At 58.0% G+C, this 24433-nt stretch overlaps 2 protein-coding genes across 26 annotated transcripts; both read right to left on the reverse strand.

The window, feature by feature from the left end:
* Positions 1-11: 11 nt before the first annotated feature.
* DMPK (DM1 protein kinase) lies at positions 12-13347 on the reverse strand. Of its 24 annotated transcripts, none has more exons than XR_010138507.1 (16): positions 12368-13347; positions 9956-10047; positions 9617-9700; positions 9442-9537; positions 8674-8822; positions 8294-8387; positions 7836-8042; positions 7496-7759; positions 5179-5264; positions 2891-3002; positions 2024-2181; positions 1832-1929; positions 1614-1660; positions 1235-1324; positions 648-904; positions 12-464 (listed from the first exon to the last, which is right to left on the reverse strand). XR_010138507.1 is itself a non-coding variant. In XM_063719600.1 (16 exons), the coding sequence occupies exons 1-16, from the start codon at positions 12544-12546 to the stop codon at positions 745-747; spliced, it is 1971 nt and encodes a 656-aa protein (XP_063575670.1). In that variant the 3' UTR covers positions 12-744. The 24 variants fall into 24 exon arrangements, 19 of the variants coding, with proteins under 19 accessions (XP_063575670.1, XP_009231075.2, XP_009231069.2 ...); XR_010138505.1 differs by lacking the exon at positions 12368-13347 and adding an exon at positions 11874-12271 and having other exon boundaries at positions 1235-1320; XR_010138506.1 differs by lacking the exon at positions 12368-13347 and adding an exon at positions 11874-12271.
* Positions 13348-13879: 532 nt separating this feature from the next.
* On the reverse strand, positions 13880-23008 carry DMWD (DM1 locus, WD repeat containing). 2 transcript variants are annotated; one of them, XM_024236801.2, is made up of 5 exons: positions 22478-23008; positions 21063-21245; positions 15759-17036; positions 14793-14867; positions 13880-14442 (listed from the first exon to the last, which is right to left on the reverse strand). In XM_024236801.2, exons 1-5 carry the CDS (start codon positions 22916-22918, stop codon positions 14395-14397), a joined length of 2025 nt encoding a protein of 674 aa, XP_024092569.1. In that variant the 5' UTR covers positions 22919-23008; the 3' UTR covers positions 13880-14394. The 2 variants fall into 2 exon arrangements, with proteins under 2 accessions (XP_024092569.1, XP_009231077.2); XM_009232802.4 differs by lacking the exon at positions 14793-14867 and having other exon boundaries at positions 22478-22959.
* Positions 23009-24433: the final 1425 nt, after the last annotated feature.

The raw sequence follows: 24433 nt of genomic DNA on the forward strand, positions 1-24433 counted from the left end.
GAGTCCAGAGATTTGGGCAGATGGAGGGCCTTTTATTAGCGAGGGTCGGGGGTGGGGTCCTAGGTGGGGACAGACAATAAATACCGAGGAATGTCGGGGTCTCAGTGCATCCAAAACGTGGATTGGGGTGTTGGGGGTCCTGCAGCCTGTCAGCGAGTCGGAGGACGACGTCAATAAATATCCAAACCGCCGAAGCGGGCGGAGCCGGCTGGGGCTCCGAGAGCAGCGCAAGTGAGCAGGGGGGGCGCGGGATCCCCGAAAAAGCGGGTTTGGCAAAAGCAAATTTCCCAAGTAAGCAAGCAGAGATCGCGCCAGACGCTCCCCAGAGCAGGGCGTCATGCACAAGAAATATTTGCAGTTTGCGAACCGACGATAGGTGGGGGTGCGTGGAGGATGGAACACGGACGGCCCAGCTTGCTGCCTTCTCAGGCCTGCAGTTTGCCCATCCACGTCAGGGCCTCAGCCTGGCCGAAAGAAAGAAATGGTCTGTGATTCCCCCCACCAGCAGCAGCAGCAGCAGCAGCAGCAGCATTCCCGGCTACAAGGACCCTTCGAGCCCCGTTCGCCGGCCGCGGACCCGGCCCCTCCCTCCCCGGCCGCTAGGGGGCGGGCCCGGATCACAGGACTGGAGCTGGGCGGAGACCCACGCTCGGAGCGGTGTGAACTGGCAGGTGGTGGGCGCGACTTCTGTGCCGTGCCCCGGGCGCTCAGTCTTCCAACGGGGCCCCGGAGTCGAAGACAGTTCTAGGGTTCAGGGAGCGCGGGCGGCTCCTGGGCGGCGCCAGACTGCGGTGAGTTGCCCGGCGTGGGCCACCAACCCAATGCAGCCCAGGGCGGCGACACGAGACAGAGCAACGGCGAACAAGAGCAGGGAAAGCGCCTCCGATAGGCCAGGCCTAGGGACCTGCGGGGAGAGGGCGAGGTCAACACCCGGCACGGGCCTCTGATTGGCTCCTGGGACTCGCCCCGCCTACGCCCATAGGTGAGCCCGCACTCCTCCCTGCGCCCCGCCCCCGCCCCAACAGCCGACAGCTGTTGTTAGTCCACTGGCACGCCTCGAATCCCGTCCGAACTCGTCATTGGCTGCTTCCTAGCGGCCTGTGTTGATTGGCTGCCCGAGGATCCGCCCTCCTGCCGTGGGCCCAGCCCCGCAAATGCGCAGCTAAGCGGGTGGCACGGGGCGGGTGGAGCGAGGGGCGCGACGGCGGAGGGGGGCGTGGGCAGCCGGACGTACCCTGGCAGGGAGCAGCAGGTGGCGGCGGTGCATGGGGCCTGGCCCCACCAGCGGGCACTGGCCCAGAGCCACGGCCGGGGGGCCATCTAGCTGGAGAGAGAAGGGACAGGTGACCCGATCGGAGCCCAGCCCAGCCCTCAGCGGTGGGGCAAGAGACAGCGAGGGGAATCGAGGCCGGAGAGGTTATCTAGGGAGATCCCGGAGGGAATCTGGTGAGGCCTGAATGGAGGGCGATCTGGGGCTGAATGAAGGGCTTCTGCCCTCTAAAGTCGCAAAGACGTAGGGTGAGCCCTATATCTGGACGGGGAGACCAGGAGCCAGGGAGGGGATCTGCAGAGTGGGCAGCAGGTCTGAGGCAGGGCAAAGAGAGGGGTCTTACATGGGAAGGTGGATCCGTGGCCCGGGGACTGGGGACCCCCGTGACAGCTGGAAGGAGAAGAAAGAGGCATAGGGCGCGTGGAGGGACGAAGGAGGGCGGTGGCGCGGCGTGCCCCAGCGTGGGTCCCTTCCCTCCTCCAGGTGTCTATACACGCCCCGCGGAGCAGACGGTCCACCTCCTCCCGGTCCTCCGGGGAAGGGGACACATGAGGGACTCGCCTGTGGCTCCCTCTGCCTGCAGCAACTCCATCCGCTCCTGCAACTGCCGGACGTGTGCCTCTAGGTCCCGGTTCCGAGCCTCTGCCTCGCGTAGTTGACTGTGGGGAGGTAAGGACAGTGAGTCCGTCCGGGCCGGACGAGAGGGGCTGCCAAGGGTTGCCACGGGCCCCGCGCCCCGGCCCCGACCCCGACCTGGCGAAGTTCTGGTTGTCCGTGCGGATGGCCTCCATCTCCCGGCTCAGGCTCTGCCGGGTGAGCACCTCCTCCTCCAGGGCCTCCTGGAGCTCCCGCAGCGTCACCTCGGCCTCAGCCTCTGCCGCAGGGATAGCCGCTGGAACTGCCACTTTAGCCTGTGTATGGGGACCAGGTTTAAGGCTGCCTGTGGCTCCTGGAGGACTCAGGACTTGGGCACTGGTTCCAGGCTAGGGATCCTTGCTTATCCCCTACTCCTCCGTCCCCTCAAAATTTCTGGAATCCCCATAGCTCCTGCAATGATCCAAGCCCCCTCCCTTCCCTACCTCCCTCAGCCCCATCCCTGAGTCTGGTCCTCTAAATCTACACAGGGACCAGAGGGCTGGTGCTCAAACACTAACACAACCTATGTCCCTCTGCTGCTCAAAATCCCTCCAGCTCCCTAATGCCCTCACGACAAAAGGCCTTGCTGGGTTTTGTTTCCTGATGGCCTCTCCAGCCTTCTCAGGAACAAACGATTCAGCCAAACTACCTTTCAGGAACAAATCATGATTCCCACCTGCCTTTGCCCTTGAGGCTCTCGCCTGACCACCTGGTACCTTTCCTTCCGTGGCTGGTTTCTCCTTCACGAGCACTCAGCTCAAAGATCAACTCCTCAGATCCCCAGCCACACACACACCCTCACTTAATGCCCCACTGTAACTACAGAGACCGTCTCATGTCTGAAGTAACCTCGTCTCTCCGTGGTTTCTGTCTGCTTCTGTTCAGGAAGTCCCTAGAGGGGTCTACAGTGCACGCTACCCGGAAAGCCCTCACCTTTTCTCTCCCGCTTGTCCCTGAAGGACCCCCTCCCCTCCACCAACTTACTGTTTCATCCTGTGGGGACACCGAGGGCTCCAGGCTGGGCGCTTGCACGTGTGGCTCAAGCAGCTGCTCAGCCTCCAGTTCCATGGGTGTGGGGCCTGGGACCTCACTGTCCCTGGGGAGAGGGAGTGGGGAGGGAGACAGAATGCTGATTCTCTGGTGGAGAACCAGAACTCATGGCCTGTGGGTAGAGGCAGCTGCTTCAAAGACCTCCTGATTTGAGGAAGGGGAGCAGCAGAGCGAAGAGAACAGAGTCCCAGGTAGGCCAGTAGACCCTCCTCTGCTTAGGAAAAGCCCTGCCCCTCCCCTGGCCTTGGGCCCCTGGGAGCTGCTCTTTCTAAACCTTCTGCAGGGACTTGGGGTCCAGACTCCCATGTTCTAGGGTCAGCTCGTCTCCCCCCTTGACATGTGACCTCTGCAGACCCCTCTTCTCAGGGCCTCAGGACAGGGAGGCCGACCTGATGGGGAGACTGCTTGGCTCTGGCCACCTCCACAGATGTGGTCCTAAGACTGGGCATGGGACCCCAAGATGGCGACTTGAGGCGGCCCACACCCCACTCAGCTGTGGGAAGGGGACAGCTCCTCCCTGGGGTATGAAGTGGCTGTCCCCTCCAACCCAGCAGTCCCTCCTGTGGGAACATGGCTCAGGACCTAGATATCCTGGACACGCGCCTGGGTTCTAATAGATGATGGGTTCAATCCTGACCCACCGTTCAGGCCCCACAGCGGTTCAGAATCAAGCTGGAGTTCATTAATGATAAGGTATAGTATTTGTAATGTTGTCCAGTAATAAAAGCTGATTAGAAAACCAACTGTTCTCTTAGACAAAGTAGCATGAGGAAGGGGGAGAAAAAAAACAAAAAAAAAACCTGTTCTCCAGTATTTAAACATGTGTCAGTGCACATGTGAGCCAGGGACCACTGCCGTCTGGTGAGCTCACGAGATATCAACTTCCTTTTCCTTATCTGTATTTTCTAATTTACTTGTGATAAGCAATGCATTATTTGTGTAATTAATACTTTTGAGACCAGGTCTCACTCTGTTGCCTAGGCTGGAATCTATCATGGCTCACTGAAGCCTCAAACTCCAGGCTCAAGTGATCCTCCTACTTCAGACTCCTGAGTAGCTAGGACTGCAGGCACAGACCACTATGCCTGGCAAAATTTTTTCAATTTTTTGTAGAGACAGGGTCTCATTATGTTGCCCAGGCTGGTCTTGAACTCCTGGGCTGAAGCAATCCATCCACTTCAGCCTCCCAAAGTGCTGGGATTCCAAGCGTAAGCCACCATGCCCAGCCTATAAATCAGTACTTTCTTTTTTTTTGAGATGAAGTTTCGCTTTTGTTGCCCAGGCTGGAATGCAATGGCACAATCTCAGCCCACCACAACCTCCCCCTCCTGGGTCCTGATTCTCCTGCCTCAGCCTCCTGAGTAGCTGGGATTACAGGTATATGCCACCACGCCCGGCTAATTTTTTTAGTAGAGACGAGGTTTCTCCATGTTGGTCAGGCTGGTCTCGAAATCCTGACCTCAGGTGATCCACCCACCTCATCCTCCCAAAGCGCTGGGATTACAGGCATGAGCCACCACACCCAGCCTAAATTAATACTTTTTTTTTTTTTTGAGACGGAGTCTCGCTCTGTTGCCCAGGCTGGAGTGCAGTGGCATCATCTCGGCTCACTGTAAGCTCCGCCTCCCGGGTTCATGCCATTCTCCTGCCTCGCCTTCCGAGTAGCTGGGACTGCAGGTGCCTGCCACCACGCCCGGCTAATTTTTTTGTATTTTTAGTAGAGATGGGGTTTCACCATGTTAGCCAGGATGGTCTCGATCTCCTGACCTCGTGATCCACCCGCCTGGGTCTCCCAAAGTGCTGGGATTACAGGCGTGAGCCACCATGGCCCGCCTAAATTAATACTTTTAAATGGCCTTATTGTTATATGGCTGATTCAAATAATTTGCATTCTTTTACAACTGATTGTAAAAGTCTAAACTTCATATTTTCCAAGATTCTGAAGTCCTGTGGCTCTGTGTACTACAGATGTAAAAGTTGATGGTTGCAAGATTCTGGGAAGCCCAGTCTGTGACTCTGAGGTTTTAACATTCAATCTAACATTTTGAAGTACATAGATCTGAAAATTTAAGGTCCTCCAACTCTGGCCTCTTAGGAGTCTTTGGTCCCAAAACAGTAAGGTTCCAAGACTGATCCTGCAACTCCATTGGCTGCCGAGGAGCAGGACCCAGGAAGCTCAAGCAGCCTCGGGGCCCCTGGAGGCCGTCCAGGGCAGTGCTTACCTGAGGGCCACGCAGGAGTAGGAGTAGCCCACGAAAGGCAGGTGGACCCCCAGCGGCGCACCTTCCTGAATGTCCGACAGTGTCTCCTGCGCAAGACACACAGATGTGACCAGCAGTCGTCAGGACGGGCCCCTCACTGCTTTTTGATCTTGGCTTACATGTTCCCCCCAAACCAGCCCCAACTCAGGGCTTATCTAAAGGGGCCCCTGCAGCATTTTTTCTTTTCTTTTTTTCTTTTGACATGGAGTCTCGCTCTGTTGCCCAGGCTGGAGTGCAGTGGTGCAATCTCAGCTCACTGCAACCTCTGCCTCCCAGGTTCAGGCGATTCTCCTGCCTCAGCCTCCCGAGTAGCTGAGATTACAGGTGCCCTCTTTCACGCCTGGCTAATTTTTTATATTTTTGGTAGAGACGGGGTTTCGCCATGCTGGCCAGGCTGGTCTCCATCTCCTGACCTCAAGTGATCCGCCTACCTCGGCTGTTATAGTCCCAAACTCTGGGCTGAAGCAGTCCTCCAACCTCAGCCTCCCAAAGTGTTGGGATTACAAATATAAGCCACTGTGCCCAGCCCACTTCTGTTTTTTTTTTTTTAGATGGAGTCTTGCTGTCTCCCAGCCTAGAGTGCAGTGGCACGATCCCAGCCCACTGCAAACTCTGCCTCCCAGGTTCAATCAAGCGATTCTTCTGCCTCAGCCTCCTGAGTAGCTGGCATTACAGGCACACGCCACCAAGCCTGGCTAAATTTTGTATTTTTAGTAGACACAGGGTTTCACCATGTTGGCCAGGCTGGTCTTGAACTCCTGACCTCCAGTGATCTGCCTGCCTCAGCCTTTTTTTTTTTGAGACAGAGTCTCACTCTGTCACCCAGACTGGAGTGCAGTGGCACAATCTTGGCTCACTGCAAACTCTGCCCCCTGGGTTCAAGCAATTCTTCTGCCTCAGCTTCCCCAGTAGCTGGGATTACAGGCACCTGCGACCACGCCCAGCTAATTTTCTTGTATTTTTAGTAGAGACAGGGTTTCACCGTGTTGGCCAGGCTAGTCTCAAAACTCCTGATCTCATGACCCGCCGGCCTTGGACTCCCAAAGTGCTGGGATTACAGGCATGAGCCACAGCGCCCGGCTGCAGCCCAGCATTTTTTTTTTTTTTTTTTTTTGAGACAGAGTCTCGCTCTGTCGCCCAGGCTGGAGTGCAGTGGCGCGATCTCGGCTCAGTGCAAACTCCACCTCCCGGGTTCACGCCATTGTCCTGCCTCAGCCTCCCGAGTAGCTGGGACTACAGGCGCCTGCCACCACGCCTGGCTAATTTTTTGTATTTTTAGTAGAGATGGGGTTTCACCGTGTTAGCCAGGATGGTCTCGATCTCCTGACCTCGTGATCCGCCCGCCTCGGCCTCCCAAAGTGCTGGGATTACAGGCGTGAGCCACCGCGCCCGGCCAGCCCAGCCTATTTTTTAATTTCAATTTATCTTATTTTTGAGACAGAGTCTCTCTCCGTTGCCCAGGCTGGAGTGCAGTGGCACAATCACAGCTCACTGCAGCCTTGACCTCCTGGGCTCAAGCCCACGTCGGCCTCCCTAGTAGCTGAATATACAGGCATGCGCCACCATGCCCAGCCAATTTTTAAAACATTTTTGTAGAGACAAGGTCTCACCACATTGCCCAGGCTGGTCTCAAACTCCTGGGCTCAAGCAATCCACCCACTTCGGCCTCCCAAATTGCTGGGGTTACAGGCATGAGCCACCGTGCCTGGCCCCACCATTTTTTCTTGTATCCTGTTGCTTCCCTTCAGGGCACCTGCCACACTCTCCATAATTCTCTAATTCTCTACACTGCAAGTGGATGAGGGCAGGGACCAGAGCTCATATGATCAGTGCTGGATCCCCAGTATTGTTCAGCAAAAGGGCACCCAGAGCCGAGCAAGCATGCCATGACAGCTTGTTACACGGTGAAGAGAGACAGCCTAAGGGAGGAGGAGTCCTCTCCTGCTTCTCATCCCTCCAAGTCTCAGCTCAGAGAGCTCCCCACTCCAGGAAGCCCTCCAGGACCTTCCTTGCTGAGTCAGGAGCCCCCCACCCCCTACACTCCATTGTCTCAGCCCTGATCACTCTGGGGCCTCACTGTCTCAAGACTGGTCTGTGTTCCCCCATTGGACTGTAAGTCTAGGTCACTGCTGGGTCCTCAGTACTAGATGGGCACAGAGCAGGTGCTCTGGGGAATGAGTGATTCAGGACCCCAGGAGGTAGGCACTGTCCTTACTCCAACTTTATGGAGGGAGCATGGGGAGGTTCCCGCAGCCGAGCAGGGGCCACAGGTACCTACCCCGCCCCCGCTCACCATGGCAGTGAGCCCGTCCTCCACCAAGTCGAAGTTGCATGTGTCGGTGGCACCTTCGAAATCCGGTATAAAGGGGGGCACACTGTCTCGGAGACTATCCCAGTCGAGGCCAAAGAAGAAGGGATGTGTCCGGAAGTCGCCTGCTCCACCCCGGCCCAGCCGTGTCTCCGGGGGACACAGCAGCCGCTGAATGAAGTCTCGAGCCTCCTCAGGGACCCCTTCATCCACCAGCGGCAGAGAGAGGTGCTCCTGCTCAGAGGGAGAGGAGGCGATAGCCTGGGAGCGCCTACCAGGAGAGGCCAGGGCTCCCTGGGGCCGTGCTCACCTTGTAGTGGACGATCTTGCCATAGGTCTCCGCCGTGGAATCCGCGTAGAAGGGCGTCTGCCCATAGAACATCTCATAGGCGAATACACCCAGCGCCCACCAGTCACACTCGGGCCCGTAGCTGCCTGTCCCAGGCCCACCGCCCACAGCCTGCAGGATCTCGGGGGACAGGTAGTCTGGGGTGCCCACAGCCACCAGCGACCGCACCTGGACCAAAAGGAGCAGAACAAGGCTTGGGCTCACCCCTCTGGGCCCACCAGCTTTGGGCCCTCCTTCCAACCACTCCCCAAATGCTTGGTCCCTCCCTCTGCCTGGTCTAATACTCCGCCACACAGATGCACACTTAGGCCTGGGTCACCACCTCTTTTCCCCTCCAAATCCAGTCCCGCTCCCACACTCTGTGCCTCCCATCCCTCATCAGCAGCCCGAGTTGCTCCGTGGCCAGGGCACTGGCTCACCGTTCCATCTGCCCGCAGCTTGAGGCAAGAGCCGAAGTCGGCCAGGCGGATGTGGCCACAGCGGTCCAGCAGGATGTTGTCGGGTTTGATGTCCCTGCACCGAGGAAAGGAGAAGGGTGGGATAAGTGAACCTCCCTTCTGTGGTCCCACCAGGGTCCGCCCCTCTGGGCAGTGCCACCTGGGGCCCCACTTCCTCGGGTTCCGCCCCTGTAGAGATTCTACAGTTCTGGACCCTACTCCCAGGCACCCCCCAGTGGGCCCCAACCAAGGAGGTCCCTCTCTAGGCCCTGGCCTCTCTGGGCTGACCTTCCAAGAACCCAGCCAGGGAACAAGCTTCCTTGCTCTCCCCTCGCCCTAGCCCTCAGCCATGCCGCGCCCACCTGTGCACGTAGCCAAGCCGGTGCACCGAGTCTATGGCCATGACAATTTCCGCCAGGTAGAAGCGCGCCATCTCGGCTGGAATCCGCTCCCCAAACTTGCTCAGCAGTGTCAGCAGGTCCCCGCCCACGTAATACTCCATGACCAGGTACTGAGAAGGGGTTCGTCATGGGTGGTTGGTAGTCCCCTGAGGCCCTGATCCATCACGGATGGCTGGGACAACCCCTCCCAGAGACACCCCATCCCTGGGCAGAGACCTGCAGCCCCAGCCCAGAGATAACCATAGAGATCTGCTGGGCCAAATCAGAGACCACTTGCGGCCCCCGCCCCCTGCCCCTCGAAAAAAAACACAAACAAAAAAACTTTCCTGGGATGTCACTGGGCAGATTCACTCCCTCTGAGATGTTCTGGGAAAGAGAACCCAGAGGCCACCCAACACCCAGAGAATAGGTCCCAGACACTCCCTCCCTAGGCAGTGGCCCCGTTAGAATTCCTGAAGACCTATCCCATTCCAGGAGACCCCCCCGCAACAGAAACATCTTTATAGGAGTCCCCCAAATCACCCCAGAAACGGGCAGTGAGGGACACCATCCCCGTCCCAGATAGGGAAGGCCCCTCATCCACCTGACACACCCTCTCACCGCACACAGACTTTCCCACAGACGTTTCTGGGCAGCACCCCCAATCCTAGAGCTTCCTCTCCCCACCTCCTCGTCCAGTGACAGCACGGGCTCTGTCCCTCTTCCTAGTCACCCCGGCCCAGAGCTCACCAAGTAGTTCTCATCCTGGAAGGCGAAGTGCAGCTGCGTGATCCACCGCCGGTCCCCATTCACCAACACGTCCCTCTCCTCACGGAAGCACGACACCTGCAGGGCACCCGGAGGAGCTGCAGCTGGAGACGGGGCGCGGATCCTCAAAGCCCCCCACGCCCGCCCAGCCCCTCACCTCGCCCCTCTTCAGCATGTCCCACTTGTTCATGATCTTCATGGCATACACCTGGCCCGTCTGCTTCATCTTCACTACCGCTACCTGAGGTCGAGATAGGGAGACAGAGTGGAGACGGCGGGAAAACAGAAGGGCTCGCCCAGACCCAACTCCACCCACTTCTGCACCCAGCCGTGGCCCCGCCCCACCTGCCACACCATGCCCATTGGTCCCAAGCCCCGCCTCCAGCCCAGCCCTAGGTTCTAAGGCTCGGTCATTCATCAATTTCTAAGGCCCCGCCTCAACCCCTATGCCCCGCCCACCACAAGTCAAGTCAGGCTCCCGCCCGGTTCGGCTTACCTCGCTGAACGCCCCACGTCCGATCACCTTCAGAATCTCGAAGTCGTCCCTCTGCAGTCGGACCTCCTTAAGCCTCACCACGATGGGCTCCGCTGGGGGCGTGGTGGGGAAAAAGAACCGAGGGTCACCAGAAAGGGCACTGGAGACAAGGGGAAAAGCCCCACCCTCTCTCTGTCTCCCCTTCTCTCTGCCTCTCAGCTTCACCCTAGGACTGTCTGCTTCCCAAGGGCTTCCCCACATAAACACTGTGTAAGGTTCTGGGGACCAAAACTGCCCTCCCATAGAGGTGAGATGCCCGAGAAGCCCTTTGCGGGACAGGGCATTGGCCCAGAGGGCTCCAAGGGTGTGCAGGATGGTGAGGGTGGGGTAACGAAGTCTGCAGAAGGGCAGACCCTAAAGAACATGGGAAGAAGGAAATAAGACCCAGTTCTTCCACCTTCCTGGGCTTCCAGCCCTCCACCCTGACTCCAGGTGACAGTTCAGGTGCAGCCAGGGCCCCACTCCCACGTTCTCATGTAGAATGTCCTGGGTAATGGCCCAGACATGGGGTTGTATCCAGTACCTCTAGATTCAGATGCAGGTGGTTCTTGAACCACACTTTGGGAAACCCTGGATTTGGGGCTGGGGGAAGGAACAGGACAGGGAGACAAAGCCAGCCTGGTCACACATCCCAGACTCAAGTGCTCCAGTCCAGCCCATCTCTCAGTCCTCCAGGAGGAGTGCTTTAGTCCTACCCCTTATTTACAGATGACAATCAGGCCTCTCAGAAGTCAAGGTCCTATGACTAGGAATGTTAAACAGGGCAGCCTGGGTGGGGGACCAGCTGGGGTGGAGGCTTGTGGCTCAGGGACTGTGGGGACAGGGAGGCCTGGACTCCCAGGGGTGGAAGAAGTGGAGGCAGGATGGAGAGAGGGATGGGTATGGGAGGGGAGGGAAGGAGAGGAGACAGTGGGTTCTGGAGGAAAGAGAGGGGTTCCGGGGGGTTCCGGGAGAGTGGGCCAGCAGGGACGAACCAGCCAGGGCTGAGGACGGGGGAGGGAGGAGAGAGCCAAGACATTGAGCCCTTTTAAGGCAGCAGGAACCCTGGCCCCCTCCCCCGCCCCAGGCCTGGCAGGGGAGGGGCCGCAAGATGCAGCTCGGGCCACAAAAGGAGTGCTCCTCCCGGGAGCGCCGGACCCCTACCCCGCCCGGTCTCAGTTTACCCTGCCAGCCCAACTTCATCCTCTGCTAAAGGGAGGCCAGGAGAGTCATTAGGGGCTGTGGGAGGTTGGGAGAAGGTTTTTCCAGAGGCTGAGTGGCCTGGCCCTTCTTGGCCTCCACCTTCCCATCTGTGAAATGGGAGCAGGAGGGAGAGGAACCAGGCCTGGGTCAGAAAGAGATGGACACAAGAGGAAGCAGGGGAAGGTGGAGAAACAGGAAACAAATGTCACACACAGTTTGTCACACACAGGCCAAAGACCAAGCACCAGTCGCTGAGGGCCAGAGGGACAGGGTGCTGGGAATGAAAGAAACCAGTGACCAGTGAGCCCGAGTCCTGGGCTTGGGGAGGAGGTGGGCAGACAAGGCAGCTGGCAGAAGCGGAAGCATCCTCCTTCCAGCCCTGGCCCCAGGCCCTGGAAAGCCCTTGCAAGAAGGGGTTTTGTGGGACAGCTGGAAGGTTGGAGGCCCTGGGCCAGGAGAACTAAAGGACGCAGGGACCCAGGGTGGCGGGAATGGTGGCTGACCCACACGGCTCATAGGGACCGAGACTTTGGGGCTGGGGGTGGGCGCAGAACCTACAAAAGAAGGAGGCACACCCAGAAGAACCCAAAGTTGTCCCTCCTGGATCGCAGAGGAGGGGGCGCTGGTGGCGCCTGTCTGCAAAGCTGGTTCTCTCACAGGGCCCGCGTGAGTCACCGCCCTCCCAGCGCCTGGGCACCTGTTGGGGCAGCTGGAGAGGCTGGCGCCGAACACCTGCCTGTCGGCTGCGTCCCTGGCAGCTGCCCCATGCTGGCCCTCCTGGCTTGCCTCAGGCCGCAGGAAACTAGGGGAGCAGGAAACCCCATAGAGCCCACTTCTTGGGGGAGGGTCCTAGGAGAGGGAGCTCCCAGCACGACCCTGACCCTGACCCTAAGGCGGGGTGCAGAGGCCATGGGCGGCTGTTGGCAGCCTCGCCTGCTGTGACTCCTAAGCCATGGCTCTGAGTCATAACCACCCTGGCCTCTGCTGACCTTCTCTGCCCCTCCAGGGTGGTGGCATAGGGCAGAGAAATGTTACCCCAGGACCCAGGTCCACACTCTGAGCCCCAGGATGGGAGGATCTCCCCATGCCCACCCTGCCATCCTGCCCCCCAACAGCCAGGCCTCTGTGCCCAGACCTGTCTCCTGCCCCACCCCCACCCCATCTGCAGAAGCCCCGAGGGCAGGTACTCACCCCACTGCAAGAAGTCGGCCACGTACTTGTCCTGGGCCAGTTCGGAGGCGCCCAGCTCCTGGTGGACGCCCAGGAGAAGGTCGAGCAGGGGCTCCAGCCCCAGGAAGCCGGGGTCCAACATCAGCTGCTGGAGCCGCCTCAGCCGCACCTCGGCTGACATGTTGGACAGGCAGCACCATGGCCCCTCCCCGGGCCGGGGGCTCGGGGTCCTCCTGTCACAGGGCCTGGCAGCCCCTGTCCAGGCCCTGGAGCCCTGGCTGCATGTCTGCCTGTCCCTGGCTGTCCCCTGGGCCTCTCTGGCCACTTCTCTCTGCGGCCGAGGCCTCCTCCCCTTCTCCCCACCCCTTGGTCCAGCCCCCCTCCCGCCTCCCAGCCTTAACCCCTCACAAGCCAGCCCCCCAAGCTCCCTCCTTCCAGGGCCCTTCAAAACCCTTCAGTGCTAGAATAGGAGGAACGGATGGAGAATCTCAGCTGTCACACGGTCACCCCAATAAAATGGTAGAGCACAGAGGAAGCCACAGGTGTGATGAATTCCAAGAGGAACCTGCCCATTGCTGAAATGGGGCCAACTGAGGCTGAGTGACCCAGTAGCAACCACCCCCCTGCTCCTGACAAGCTCCAGAGCTGGGGGCTGGGGCTGGGTGGGAGAAACGGGCTGAGGCCTGGGAAGGGGGTGGGAGGCCAGGGCAGCTTCTTGGGTGACTCAGAGATGGATTCCGATTCGGACAGTTAAATTTAGCCCTCATGCTCTCTCTGCTTTATACTGGCTTTTTTTTTTTTTTTTTTTTCCAGGAAGTGGGGAAGGGGTGGTGAGGAGAGGACCAGGAGGGGGCACCCTCAGAGCCTGAACAGGGGTGACCTGCTGCCCAAAGCCAGGGGGAGGAAAGTGGTGGAGCCAAGCCCTCCCCGGGCAAACGAGACCCCAAAATAGCTCCTTGGCCCCTGGCCGGGGAGCCACATTCCTGCCCAGGCTGGGATTAGAAACAGAAACATTTCGGGGGGTGGAGGGTGGCGCGGGAAGACACACTCCCTGCGACTCCGAGAGCCAAGAGGGATCTGAGCTCTTCTTTCCAGGGTGGACAGTTCTCCAGAGTGGAAGTCGGGGCCTCCAACCGGCCTGGGGTGCCTGGGCCTTGGGAGGGCCAGGCCTGAGAAACTAGGAGGCAAGGACCGAGGAGTCCCAGCTGGGCAGGGCCTGGGCAACGTGGTCCTGGGCAGTTTTGATAATTTAAAAAACACCCACTGAGGACTTTGATGAGGGGCCCTGGCTGCGGGCGGGATGCTCTTCTCCCCGAGAGGGTCCTGCTCCAGCCGCTGGTGTGGGTCACCAGTCGTGTGACTCGCAGGTCCGTTCCCTCCCTGGGTTCCGGCTTTTCCTGCTATGAAAAGGGGTGGGAGGCGCTGGGCTGGGAGCAGGCCTGCACTCCTCCTCTGGGGAAAGCAGACTGCCTAGAACCACAGAGCACACACACAGGTCCTCTACATCACCTCCTCCGAAGGGGACAGAGCCGCTGAGAAAACAGGGAACTTTAGTATAAATAAGAGGTCCTGCGGGACAGGGAGGAACCTGAGGGGCTTCCATAATTTAACACTCCTCAAAAGCACAGACAATAGCAAGGGCAGCTGGGGTGGGGGCCGGGCGAGGGCTGGACCACCCCCGGCCCTGCCCACTCAACTGAGGGGCACACTGCAGACCTGGGGCTCTTGTGGCAGGGGCGGGGAGTCTCTCCCCAGGAGTGACCAGTCACATGCTGGGGACAGGGATGAGGGTAACACTGATGTTTCAGAGGAAGAGGTCATTGTACTTGGCAGTGGGTGGGGGACAAGGCTGAGGCCACAAGGGCCATTACATCGCCCCAGTGTCCGGGCCAGTGTGGGGGGCCCCCGAATTTTGTGCAGGTGGGGGGACTGGAGCAGTCCATCCGTCATGGTTAGTCTAGTTAATACGTTGATCCGTGAGGTCAGCGGGGAGGGTTATGGCTAGGAGGCTGGGGGCATGGGGTTGGGGGGGCCCAATATCCATGGCTTCACACCACTGTGCCGCTCGGGGAGTTGCCTGGTTGGGAGGAGATGCCCTGGGGAAGATGAGAGGGAGAGATGGGAGGGGTTAGAGACCACCTGGACTTCAGCCAGGGTCAAGGGGAGGGAGCCAGCCCAGAGTCCCCAAAGCTGCTGCCACCCTGGCCTTGCCCTTGGGTCCGCCCCAGACCCCCCAGAGACCACTGCTCTAGGCTGGGAACTTGCATCTTAGCTAGCTTCCTGTCCTGGCAGTCAGCACTTTCACTCAATAATTAAAGTCCTTGGCGGATCCTGAGTGAGACGATGGGGTAAGGGTGAGGGTGGGAGGGGAGGGGGAAACTGGAGCTCCCTTCTAACTTGGGAGGGACGCTGAGGTGCTGGGGAAACAACTCAGGGACAGTCCTACCTCTACCACTGACTTGCTGGGTGACCTGGGCCAACTTCCTTCCCCTGTCTGGGCCTCGGTCTCCTCGTCTGTGAACTAGGGAGACAGAGGAGTCTCTTTTAGGACTCAACCAGACTCCCCAAATCCCACCGCTCTTGCCTCTGAGGCACTCAGACTGTGCTCTCAAGTTCTAGGGACTCAGGACCCTACGATTCCAAAACCGAGGATCTGAGGAACCAATCCATGGCCTCCAGGACCCTGGGCAACTGAGTCCAAGCCCTAAGAAGCTGAGACACCCAAGACGAGCTCCGAACTTACAAGGTGTCAGGCCTGCTTCGCCTACTATGACCTTCCCAATGCCACAGCCCACCCAGGAGGCAAGCGCATCCACCCACTGCCCATCCTACAGGCTCTGTTCTAAGAGGTGATGAGTTGGAGGTCAGAGGGGGCAGTGACTTGTCCAGGGTCACAGAGGGAGTGGGACTGGAACCCAGGCCTGGGATTCCCAGCCTGTGCCTTCAGCAGGAGGCTCGGATCCTGAGTCCCAGACCCAGGCTGGCAGCCACGCCCACAGGCTTGAGCTTGCCCCTAGAGTTTTGGCCTGAAGTACTCAAAAAAGTTTCACCATTTAAAAAACAGATGTTCAACAGAAATAGATTTTGGTTCGAGTGACAGGCAGTAAGACCTGGCCATGTGGGGCCCATCTGCTGCCCTTCAGACGGCCAGCCTTGGACGCCCCAACTCCCAGCTGGCTCTCACACCCACCCCTTTCTGCTGCCTGCTGCCTGCTGCCTGCTGCCTAGGGCTAGACCCCCTCACTCTAAGATCTGAGAGATCTTGTTCTGAGACACTAAGATTTCCCTGGCTTCCCCTCACCCCATGGAGCCAGAGGCTGTGACAGCAACAAAACCCTCTCTCTGCCAATGCCTGCCTCTTCCCACCAAGGGTCCTGCCGGGTCCCCGGCAGGCTGGCGTGGGGCCACTCACCGCCTTGCCCGGCCGGGCCCAGGTGCAGATGAGGCCCTCCTGGCAGGCAGTGATGATGCAGTCCTCCAGGAACAGGAGGACTGTGAGCCGCTCCTGGGCGATCTTCTTGCACACAAGGGGCTCCAGCAGGGGCACCTCGTGGATACGCGGGCACAGCGCGGTGCCCAGCACCTTGGCGGGGTCCAGGCGGCTGCGGGGAACGGGGCCGCTGGGCTTCTCCCCACCGCTGCCGCCGCCGCCACTGCCACCCCGGCTGATGTTGCCCAGGCTGTGGTAGCGCTTGTGCTCCTTCTCGGCCCCCCGGTCCCGCCGCTCCTGCAGTGTGAGTGTGGCGAAGCGGCCGATGCTGAATGGTGTGCCAGGCTCTGCCGCCACACCCGGGCCACCTGCCTTGCCCCCACCCGCCGGGTGCGGGAGACTGTTGGAGCGGGACAGCGAGCGAGGCAGGGGGCCTGGGCCAGGCTCGCCACCCCTCGAGCTGCTGGCGGCCGGTGGCGTGGTGCCAGGTGTGCCCGGGAGGGTGCGGGTGCGGGCCAGGGGCGGGTGTGGGTAGAGCACATCTTCAGTGAGGTCCCACAGGCAGAACTGCGTGTCCTGGCCCGCCGAGCCAAAGCGGTAAGTAATGGAGCCAGCCTTGGGCAGTGGAGAGAGCGGGGCGCCCCCAGCCGAGCCTGTGCCCGCAGCCTCGGGCTCCTCCTCCTCCTCCTCGCCGCTCCGCTCCCCATCAGCACCAGCTGCTGTCGCCGCCTCCTCTGCCCGTGTGGTGTAGGGGTCAAAGGCCACAGCGTTGACCCAGGACTTGTGGCCATGGCCTCGAGCCACCACGCGGCCCTCGGTGAAGGACCACACGGTGACCAGGTCATCTTCGCCACCCGTCACCACATAGCGGCCGTCAGGGCTCCAGCACACACACAGCAGGCCCCCAAAGTAGCTCTTCATGAGCCCGCGCAGGAGCATGGAGTCGAAGTGGAAGACGCGCAGGCAGCCGTCCTGGCTCACACAGGCCAGGTGCCGGCCATCGGGCGAGAAGGCGAACTCGTTGAGGGGCCCCTCACCCACCGCCCACTTGGCCAGCGGGTTGCGGGGTGCCTTGCTCTTGGCAGCATAGACAGAGAAGCCCTCGCCCTGCTTCAGCAGGCTGTACTGGGGTGGGGCCGAGGCGCAGGGGTGGCTGACGTTGTACAGGTACAGGTGGCCACTGGCGTGTGATGCCAGGAACAGGCTCTCCGACTCAGGCAGCCACTTCAGATACGTCACCTTGGTCTTGTCGATCAACCGCTGCCAGGGGAGACAGGGTGGGGTTGGGAGAAGGCAGTAAAACCCAGGCAGAACTTCTCCCCGACCCGAAGTCCCCAAGAAGGCCGTTGGACATGGCCCTGCTCACACAGCAGGTGCCACACCAGGCCCAGGTCCTCCTTGGAGAGAAGCTCCCAAACTGGGGAAGACAGATGGACACCAGGTCATGGAAACATGGGGAAACAGAGGCTGCTGCAAGGTGGCCACAGGGTGCTCCAAGGAGCCTCGATGTCCCATCTTTGGCGAGGGGACAGTCCTGCTTGCCATAGAATTGTCCTTTATCTCGGGGTCCTCAACCTTCGGGCCATGGAACAGTAGTGGTCCGTGGCCTATTAGGAACCAGGCCACGCAGCAGGAGGTGAGTGGTGGGCGAGCAGGCATTACAGCCTGAGCCCAGCCTCCTACCGGAGCAGCACAACATTCGATCCTTATAAGAGTACGAACCCCACCATCAACTGTGCATGTGAGGGATCTAGGTGTGCGCTCCTTATTAGAATCTAACACCTGATGATCAGAGGCAGAGCGGTTTCATCCCAAAACCATCCCCCAACAGTCCGTGGAAAAACTGTCTTCCATAAGACCGGTCCCTGGTGCCAAAATGGTTGGGGACCGCTGTATCTGCCTAACCCTCCCCTGATCTTTACCATGTCAGGCTTCAAGTAGGAAATTTCTTCACAGAAAGCCAGCTCCCCAAAGGGAGCGATCTTTGGTTTACTGTTCTTTAAAGCAGTGCACACAGGAGGCAGCTTGAAGGTAATTCCTGGACAAATGAGTGACAACCCCCCATCCCGCCAGGTGCTTAGACAAAAAACCTCGGCATCTGCCCCTCTTTTCCTCATCCAATCCTTCCACAAATCCTGTGGGCTCGACCTTCAAAATACACCCAAAAGCGGCTGGGCGTGGTGGCTCACGCCTGTAATCCCAGCACTTTGGGAGGCTGAGGCAGGCGGATCACAAAGTCAGGAGTTCCAGACCAGCCTAGCCAATATGGTGAAATACAAGTAGAGATACAAAATGTCTACTAAAAATACAAAAATTAGCCAGGCATGGTGGCGGGTGCCTATAGTCCCAGCTACTCAAGAGGCTGAGGCAGAATTGCTTGAACCCGGGAGACGGAGGTTGCAGTGAGCGGAGATCATGCCACTGTACTCCAGCCTGGGAGACAGAGCAAGACTCCATCTCAAAAGAAAAAAAAAAAGAAAAAATACACCCAGAATCTGACCTCCTCTCACCATCCCATTCAACCACCCCAAGCCTGCAATGCTGTGACTGGCCTCAGGCTCCAATGCCTGGGCCTGTCTGTCCTCTGCAGCCGCCACAGCGATGCTCTGTGAAGTATCAGCCAGCACCTGGCACTGTCCTGCTCTGAACACTTCGCAGCCTCTCTCAAGCAGGGTTCCAGAGCCCGAGGCCCTAATGCTCTCAGGCAGCCAGTGTATGCAACTAACGAGCTGCTCTCCCAGGATGAGGTGCCTCCCATCCTTGGGAGAACTGAGCAAATTATCACTCCAGTCACTTCTGCCTTCCAGGGCTCAGGTGAGCCCCAGTGAGAAGGGCTCCTCCACAGGGTTCCAACTAAGACTAAGGCAAAGTCTCTCCATGACCTTCCAGACTCTCCATGAGCCGGCCCCTCCGTTATTTCTTGGAACTAATCTACTATCCTCTCTCCTTCAGTAACTGCATTGGCCACACGGCTTCCGTGCAATCTTGCATTTGTCCTAGCTGGCCCCACTACTCAGAATGTCCTTCTTGGCTGGGTGTGGTGGCTCACGCCTATAATCCCAGCGCTTTGGGAGGCCAAAGCAGAACAGCTTGAGCCCAGGAGTTCGAGACCAGCCTGGGCAACATAAAGAGACCCCGTCTCTACAAAAAATACAAAAGTTAGCCAGTTGTGGTGATGCACGCCTGTAGTCCCAGCTACTCAGGAGGCTGATGTGGGAGGACTGCTTGAGCCTGGGAGGCAGAGGTTGCAGTGAACCAAGATCGTACCACTGCACTCCAGCATGGACGACAGAGACCCTATCTCAGGAAAAAAAAAAATATGCCCTTCCCCAGCCAACTCTTCTCACCTGCCTCCTTCAGGTCTTTATTTCAATATCACCTCTTAGTGAGGGCTTTCCTGACCACCCTACTAAACTCTCCAAGTTTCCCTCAGCCCCTTCTCCACTGCTTCTTCTAAACAGGCCTTAATCACCTGCTGACACAAGAAGACTTAACTTGATTAACTGTCTGTCTCCTCAGCTAGACTGAAAGCTCCAAAAGGGCAGGGCCTCCTGTCCAGGGCCCTGAGATGTGATATCCCTAGTGCTGGGAACGGTGCCTGGCACAGAACGGATGCTCAAAAACTATTTGTGAATGGATGAGCTAATGAATTTTTAATCCACTGACTGTTCCGTTCATTCCCTTCAGCCATTCACTCATTCTGAGAATATTTATGGAACACCTCCTCTGGACCAGAGAGAATGAGACAGAAGCCAAGAGCAGTCCCTGCCCGTGGATAAGGTCGTTTACTGGTATCTCCTTGTAGGCCAAGTTGGCCCAGGACTGAGCAATCTCCATGTATGATTCTACAACAGCGGTCCTGCAAGGTAGGAACTGGAATCCCATTTTGCAGAGGAGGAGAAGTGAGGCTCAGAGAATGGTCACCTTCCCAAAGTCACACAGTGAGTAAACGGTGCAGCAGGGCTTTGAATCCAAAGCCTCCAGAGCCCAGAACTCAAAGAGCAAGGGCATCAACTAAATCCCGACTTATTTACTAGCCTCAGTTCTCTAATCTGCAAAATGGGCAGCACACTTCTGTATCCACTGGTTGATGAAAACTCAAGGAATGGCCGGGCGCGGTGGCTCACGCCTGTAATCCCAGCACTTTGGGAGGCTGAGGCGGGCGGATCACAAGGTCAGGTGTTTGAAACCAGCCTGGCCAACATGGTGAAACCCCATCTCTACTAAAAATACAAAAATTGGCCACGCGTGGTGGCTCACGCCTTTAATTCCAGCACTTTGGGAGGCCGAGGCGGGCAGATCACGAGGTTAGGAGATCGAGACTATCCTGAATAACACAGTGAAATCCCGTCTCTACTAAAAATACAAAAAAATTAGCTGGGCGTGGTGGTGGGCGCCTGTAGTCCCAGCTGCTGGGGAGGCTGAGACAGGAGAATGGCGTGAACCCGGGAGGCAGAGGTTGCAGTGAGCCGAGATCGCGCCACTGCACTCCAGCCTGGGTGACAGAGCGAGACTCCATCTCAAAAAACAAAAAAAAACAAAAAAAACAAAAATTAGCTGGGTATGATAGTGTGCACCTGTAGTCCCAGCTACTCAGGCGGCTAAGGCAGGAGAACTGCTTGAACCTGGGAGGCGGAGGTTGCAGTGAGCCGAGATTGTACCATTGCACTCCAGCCTGGGCGACAGAGTGAGACTCTGCCTTAAAAAGAAAAAAAAAATTAAAAACAATAAAAATTACAATTACAATAAAAAAAAAAAGAACCGGGCACGGTGGCTCACACCTGTAATCCCACCACTTTGGGAGGCCAAGGTGGGCAGATCACGAGGTCAGGAGATCGAGACCATCCTAACATGGTGAACCCCATCTCTACTAAAAATACAAAAAATTAGGCGGGCGTGGCAGCGGGCGCCTGAAGTCCCAGCTACCCAGGAGGCTGAGGCAGGAGAATGGCATGAACCCGGGAGGTGGAGCTTGTAGTGAGCGGAGATCACACCACTGCACTCCAGCCTGGGTGACAGGGGAGACTCCATCTCAAAATAAATAAATAAATAAATAAAATAAATAAAGAAAACTCAAGGAGTAAGGTATTCAGCACAGGAGTAACACAGCATAGGGCCTGGGTAAAGTAAGTGCAGCTGTCATTAGCTGCTGTCACCCTATTCTCCATTTCTCCCTGGTCCTGCCCCTCTCAGGCCTACACTGTTCCCCAGGCAGCTGCATCCTAATGGCATATAGTGGGTAGGTGAGAAGGCAGAGAAGTTGGGGGCTCTGGGGGCTGCAATCACCTCCTCATTGAACAGCTTGCTGGTGTCCTTTTTGATGAGATCCAGGTACTGCACCTGACCCGCTGAGAAGCCCACCAGCAGCGAGATGGTCTCGGTGGCAGCAGTGAACTGGTTGAAATCGTGGCAGGTGGGCTGGGTGCCCTTGTAGATCCTCTTGTCAATTGGCTTGTTGAGGTCAATGGACTTGAGGGGTGGGAGAAAAGGAGTTAATGGTGTATGCTACTGAAGGGAAGGAAGAGGATGTTGAGGTTGGGGGAAACCACTAAGAGGAAGCAGGGTTAGAACCCAGAGGGAAGTGGGGAGGTGAGTAGGTGGATTGGGAAGGAGGGGGCAACCACAGACAGGAAGGGGACCCAAATCACAGACAAGAGTAGCAAAAAAGATGGTAAGAATCCCCCTTGACCACAGTGCCTCCCCAAAGTTGGGTCCCCTCTAATTCAGAGACACCCTTGTCCACATCATCAGGGTTCTGGGTCCACACAGTTCCTAAGCTCCGATTCCTTTTAGCCTCACCACTCCATCCTATAACCTCAGCAACTCCCTTGAGACCTAGTACCACAATATTCCAAGACCCCCAAACCTCGAGGTCACCCAAATTTCCAGGACTCTAAAGCCTAACATCCTAGTATTCTCTTCACTTTGGAGTTCCTAAACCGCCACAGTTCTGGGACCCGTCAAACCTCATGGTCTCTCACATTTTAGGCCCATTTATTACCTCGGGGCTCTGAAGGATCCCCATCATTTCTGGGACCACCATAAACGGCCAGGGTTCTCACCACATCGCTTTAGAGATGTCCTGAATCACACCTGCAGATTCCCCTGCCAGGGCCTCTCATCCCCTTGAGAGCTCCCATCAGCTTCCAGACGCTCATCTCCTCCAGGACCCTCATGACTTCCAGACCCCAATTTTCTCTAGAATCCCATTCAGCTTCTGGATCCCCTATTACCTTCAAGGCCCCCATCACTTCTAGACTTCTCCTCATTCCTGGGCTCAATCTCAAGACCCCTCTCCAACACCTCCAGGCTCCAATACTGGGTTCTCCATCACCTCTGGGCTTCCATCACTTCATGATTCCCCATTACCTGCAGAATGCCTGCCACCCCAGAACCCGGGGGATCCCACCTCATCTCAGATACCCCATCATGTCCAACAGTCACCATCCCAGAATTCCTACGCATAACGGATGTAAAGGGGATTTCCCCCATCACCTCCAAGATGCCTGCCCAGCACCCCGCGGGCCTCTCATCACATTTCAGAATCCTGTACTCCCTCCAATGCTGTCGCCTTACGACGTCCATCACATTTAGGATGTCTATCTCGGGGCCCCATGTCAATTCGGGGACCCTCCTATCTATCAGTTCTCTGGAATCTCCATCCTTTCAGCACCCAGGGCCCCACGATGCACGCCGCTCACCCGTTGGCTCCCACGGCGGCAGCAGCCTGGGTAGAAATAGAGCTCACGGCCCAAGTTGAAGCAGACGCGGTCTCCCCCCGAGCCCAGCCCCGCGGGCGTGGCGGGCGGCTCCCCAGCCCCAGCGCTGTCGGGCTCCCCGAGGCGCACGAGGCTGAGGCGCACGGCGGGCAGCGCGGGCCCGGGTCCGGGGCCTGCGGGCGGCGGAGACGACGCGGGGCCTGCAGCGCCGGGACCGGAGGCGGAGGCAGGGCCGGGCGGGGGCTGCGGTGGCTGAGGCGGCACCGGGGTCTGGGCGGAAGCCGGACCCGACCTGCGAGAGGCGCCGTCGCCCGGGAGCAGCTTGTAGAAACCCTCGCGCGTGCGGAACTGCGACTTAATCTCCGCGCAGTCCCCCATGGCGGCGCCGGGGCCCGAGCCGCCCTCCGCGCCGCCCGCCGCCATCTTGGGCGCCCCCCGGGCCCCGCCGCTGCCGGACTGCCGCCCGCAGCCGGGCCCCCTGCCGGAAGCCGCGGGCCCGCACCGGAAAAGGTGGGGTCGTCGCCCGGGCAACGCCTCTTCGATTGGCACCCAGGTCCGGAGGCGGGACGAACCCCCGCGGTCGCTCGGGTAACGGTGCTGGGACTGTGGGCGGGGCGAGAAGGTGGGCGCGGCCTTTGTGCCTGTGACCGACTTGTGGTTGGCTGCGGGGGCGGAGCCCGCAATGGAAAGAGGCGTGGCCAGTTAGAAAGCTCAAGTCCTTAGCAACCGCGCCCTGGGAACCGTTTGCCTAGCAACGGAGGGACCCCCCCCCCCCCACCAAAGAAGCCCTCATCCATAGTCCAGCCTTCCCATGAAGTCACAGCCGACCCCAGGTGACCCTGGTCTCTCCTTAGACGCCCAATATACACTCCCCTGACCTCCAGTGTTTCCCACTGACATATTCAAATCCCTGAATGACCACAGCATCTGCTACCATTCTTCCCCACCCTTTGTGACCCGCCAAATCCCTGTGTCCCCACACAACTCAAAGGACTTCCTCTGACCCACTATTGATTAATGCTAACTCCAAACATCCTTCATATTTTCCACCAACCTCCAATGTATATTTCCATGATTTTCTTATTTTCAACAACCTCACTTGTCCTCCAAAACCTACCTCTGATTCCCAAATTGTATTGATCCCCACAGTGCCCCAGTGTCCCAGTGATCCACTCGTAACCCAAAGTCTCCCCCTGATCCCAACAGCTCCTACTCATAGCCAGTGCTCCCCATGTCTGCTGAAGCCACCCAGCCCCATCATAGATCTTTCTAGTCTCATGTAGTCAATGGCCTCTACGATTTCTCCCTAGAGTGTCCCAAGGGCATCTCACACTTAAAAAAAAATCCTACAATGGTTCGGGCATGGTGGCTTACGCCTGGAATCCCAGAATCCCAGCACTTTTCACATCACTGCACTACAGCCTGGTGGACAGAGCCAGACTCAGTCTCTCTAAAAAAAAAAAGAAAAAAAAAAGAAAAGAAAGAAAGAAAAAATAATCCTACAATGAGATTGACGTCTTACACCAAATCCTTCCCCTCTCTTGCATCCCCACCTTAGGGCTAGCTCTGCCGTCCACTCAGTCAACCAGGCCACAGACCTGGGTGTCTTCCTAAATGTGTACCATTTACTTCACTCTGCCCCCGCTTACAGCCTCCAAGTCTTTTGCATTCGACCACCTGGAATTCCTCTTTCTCAGTTCCTTGTTCTCCGCAGCCCTGATCCAAGCTTCTCCTCTACCCAAGCCCTTCCCCCACCCCCACATCAACCGTGTCTCTTGGTCTCCCAGATTCCACCTTTCACTTGGCATGTAGAGAGGTTTTATTTATGTTTGTTTGCTTTTTTTGAGACAGAGTCTCACCCTGTCACCCAGGCTGGAGTGCAATGGCTCCATCTCGGCTCAGAGAGGGGGTTTCACCATGTTGGCCAGTCTGGTCTCG

The sequence above is a fragment of the Pongo abelii genome, chromosome 20, assembly GCF_028885655.2.
Source record: "Pongo abelii isolate AG06213 chromosome 20, NHGRI_mPonAbe1-v2.0_pri, whole genome shotgun sequence".
NCBI classification, from domain to species: Eukaryota; Metazoa; Chordata; class Mammalia; order Primates; family Hominidae; genus Pongo; species Pongo abelii.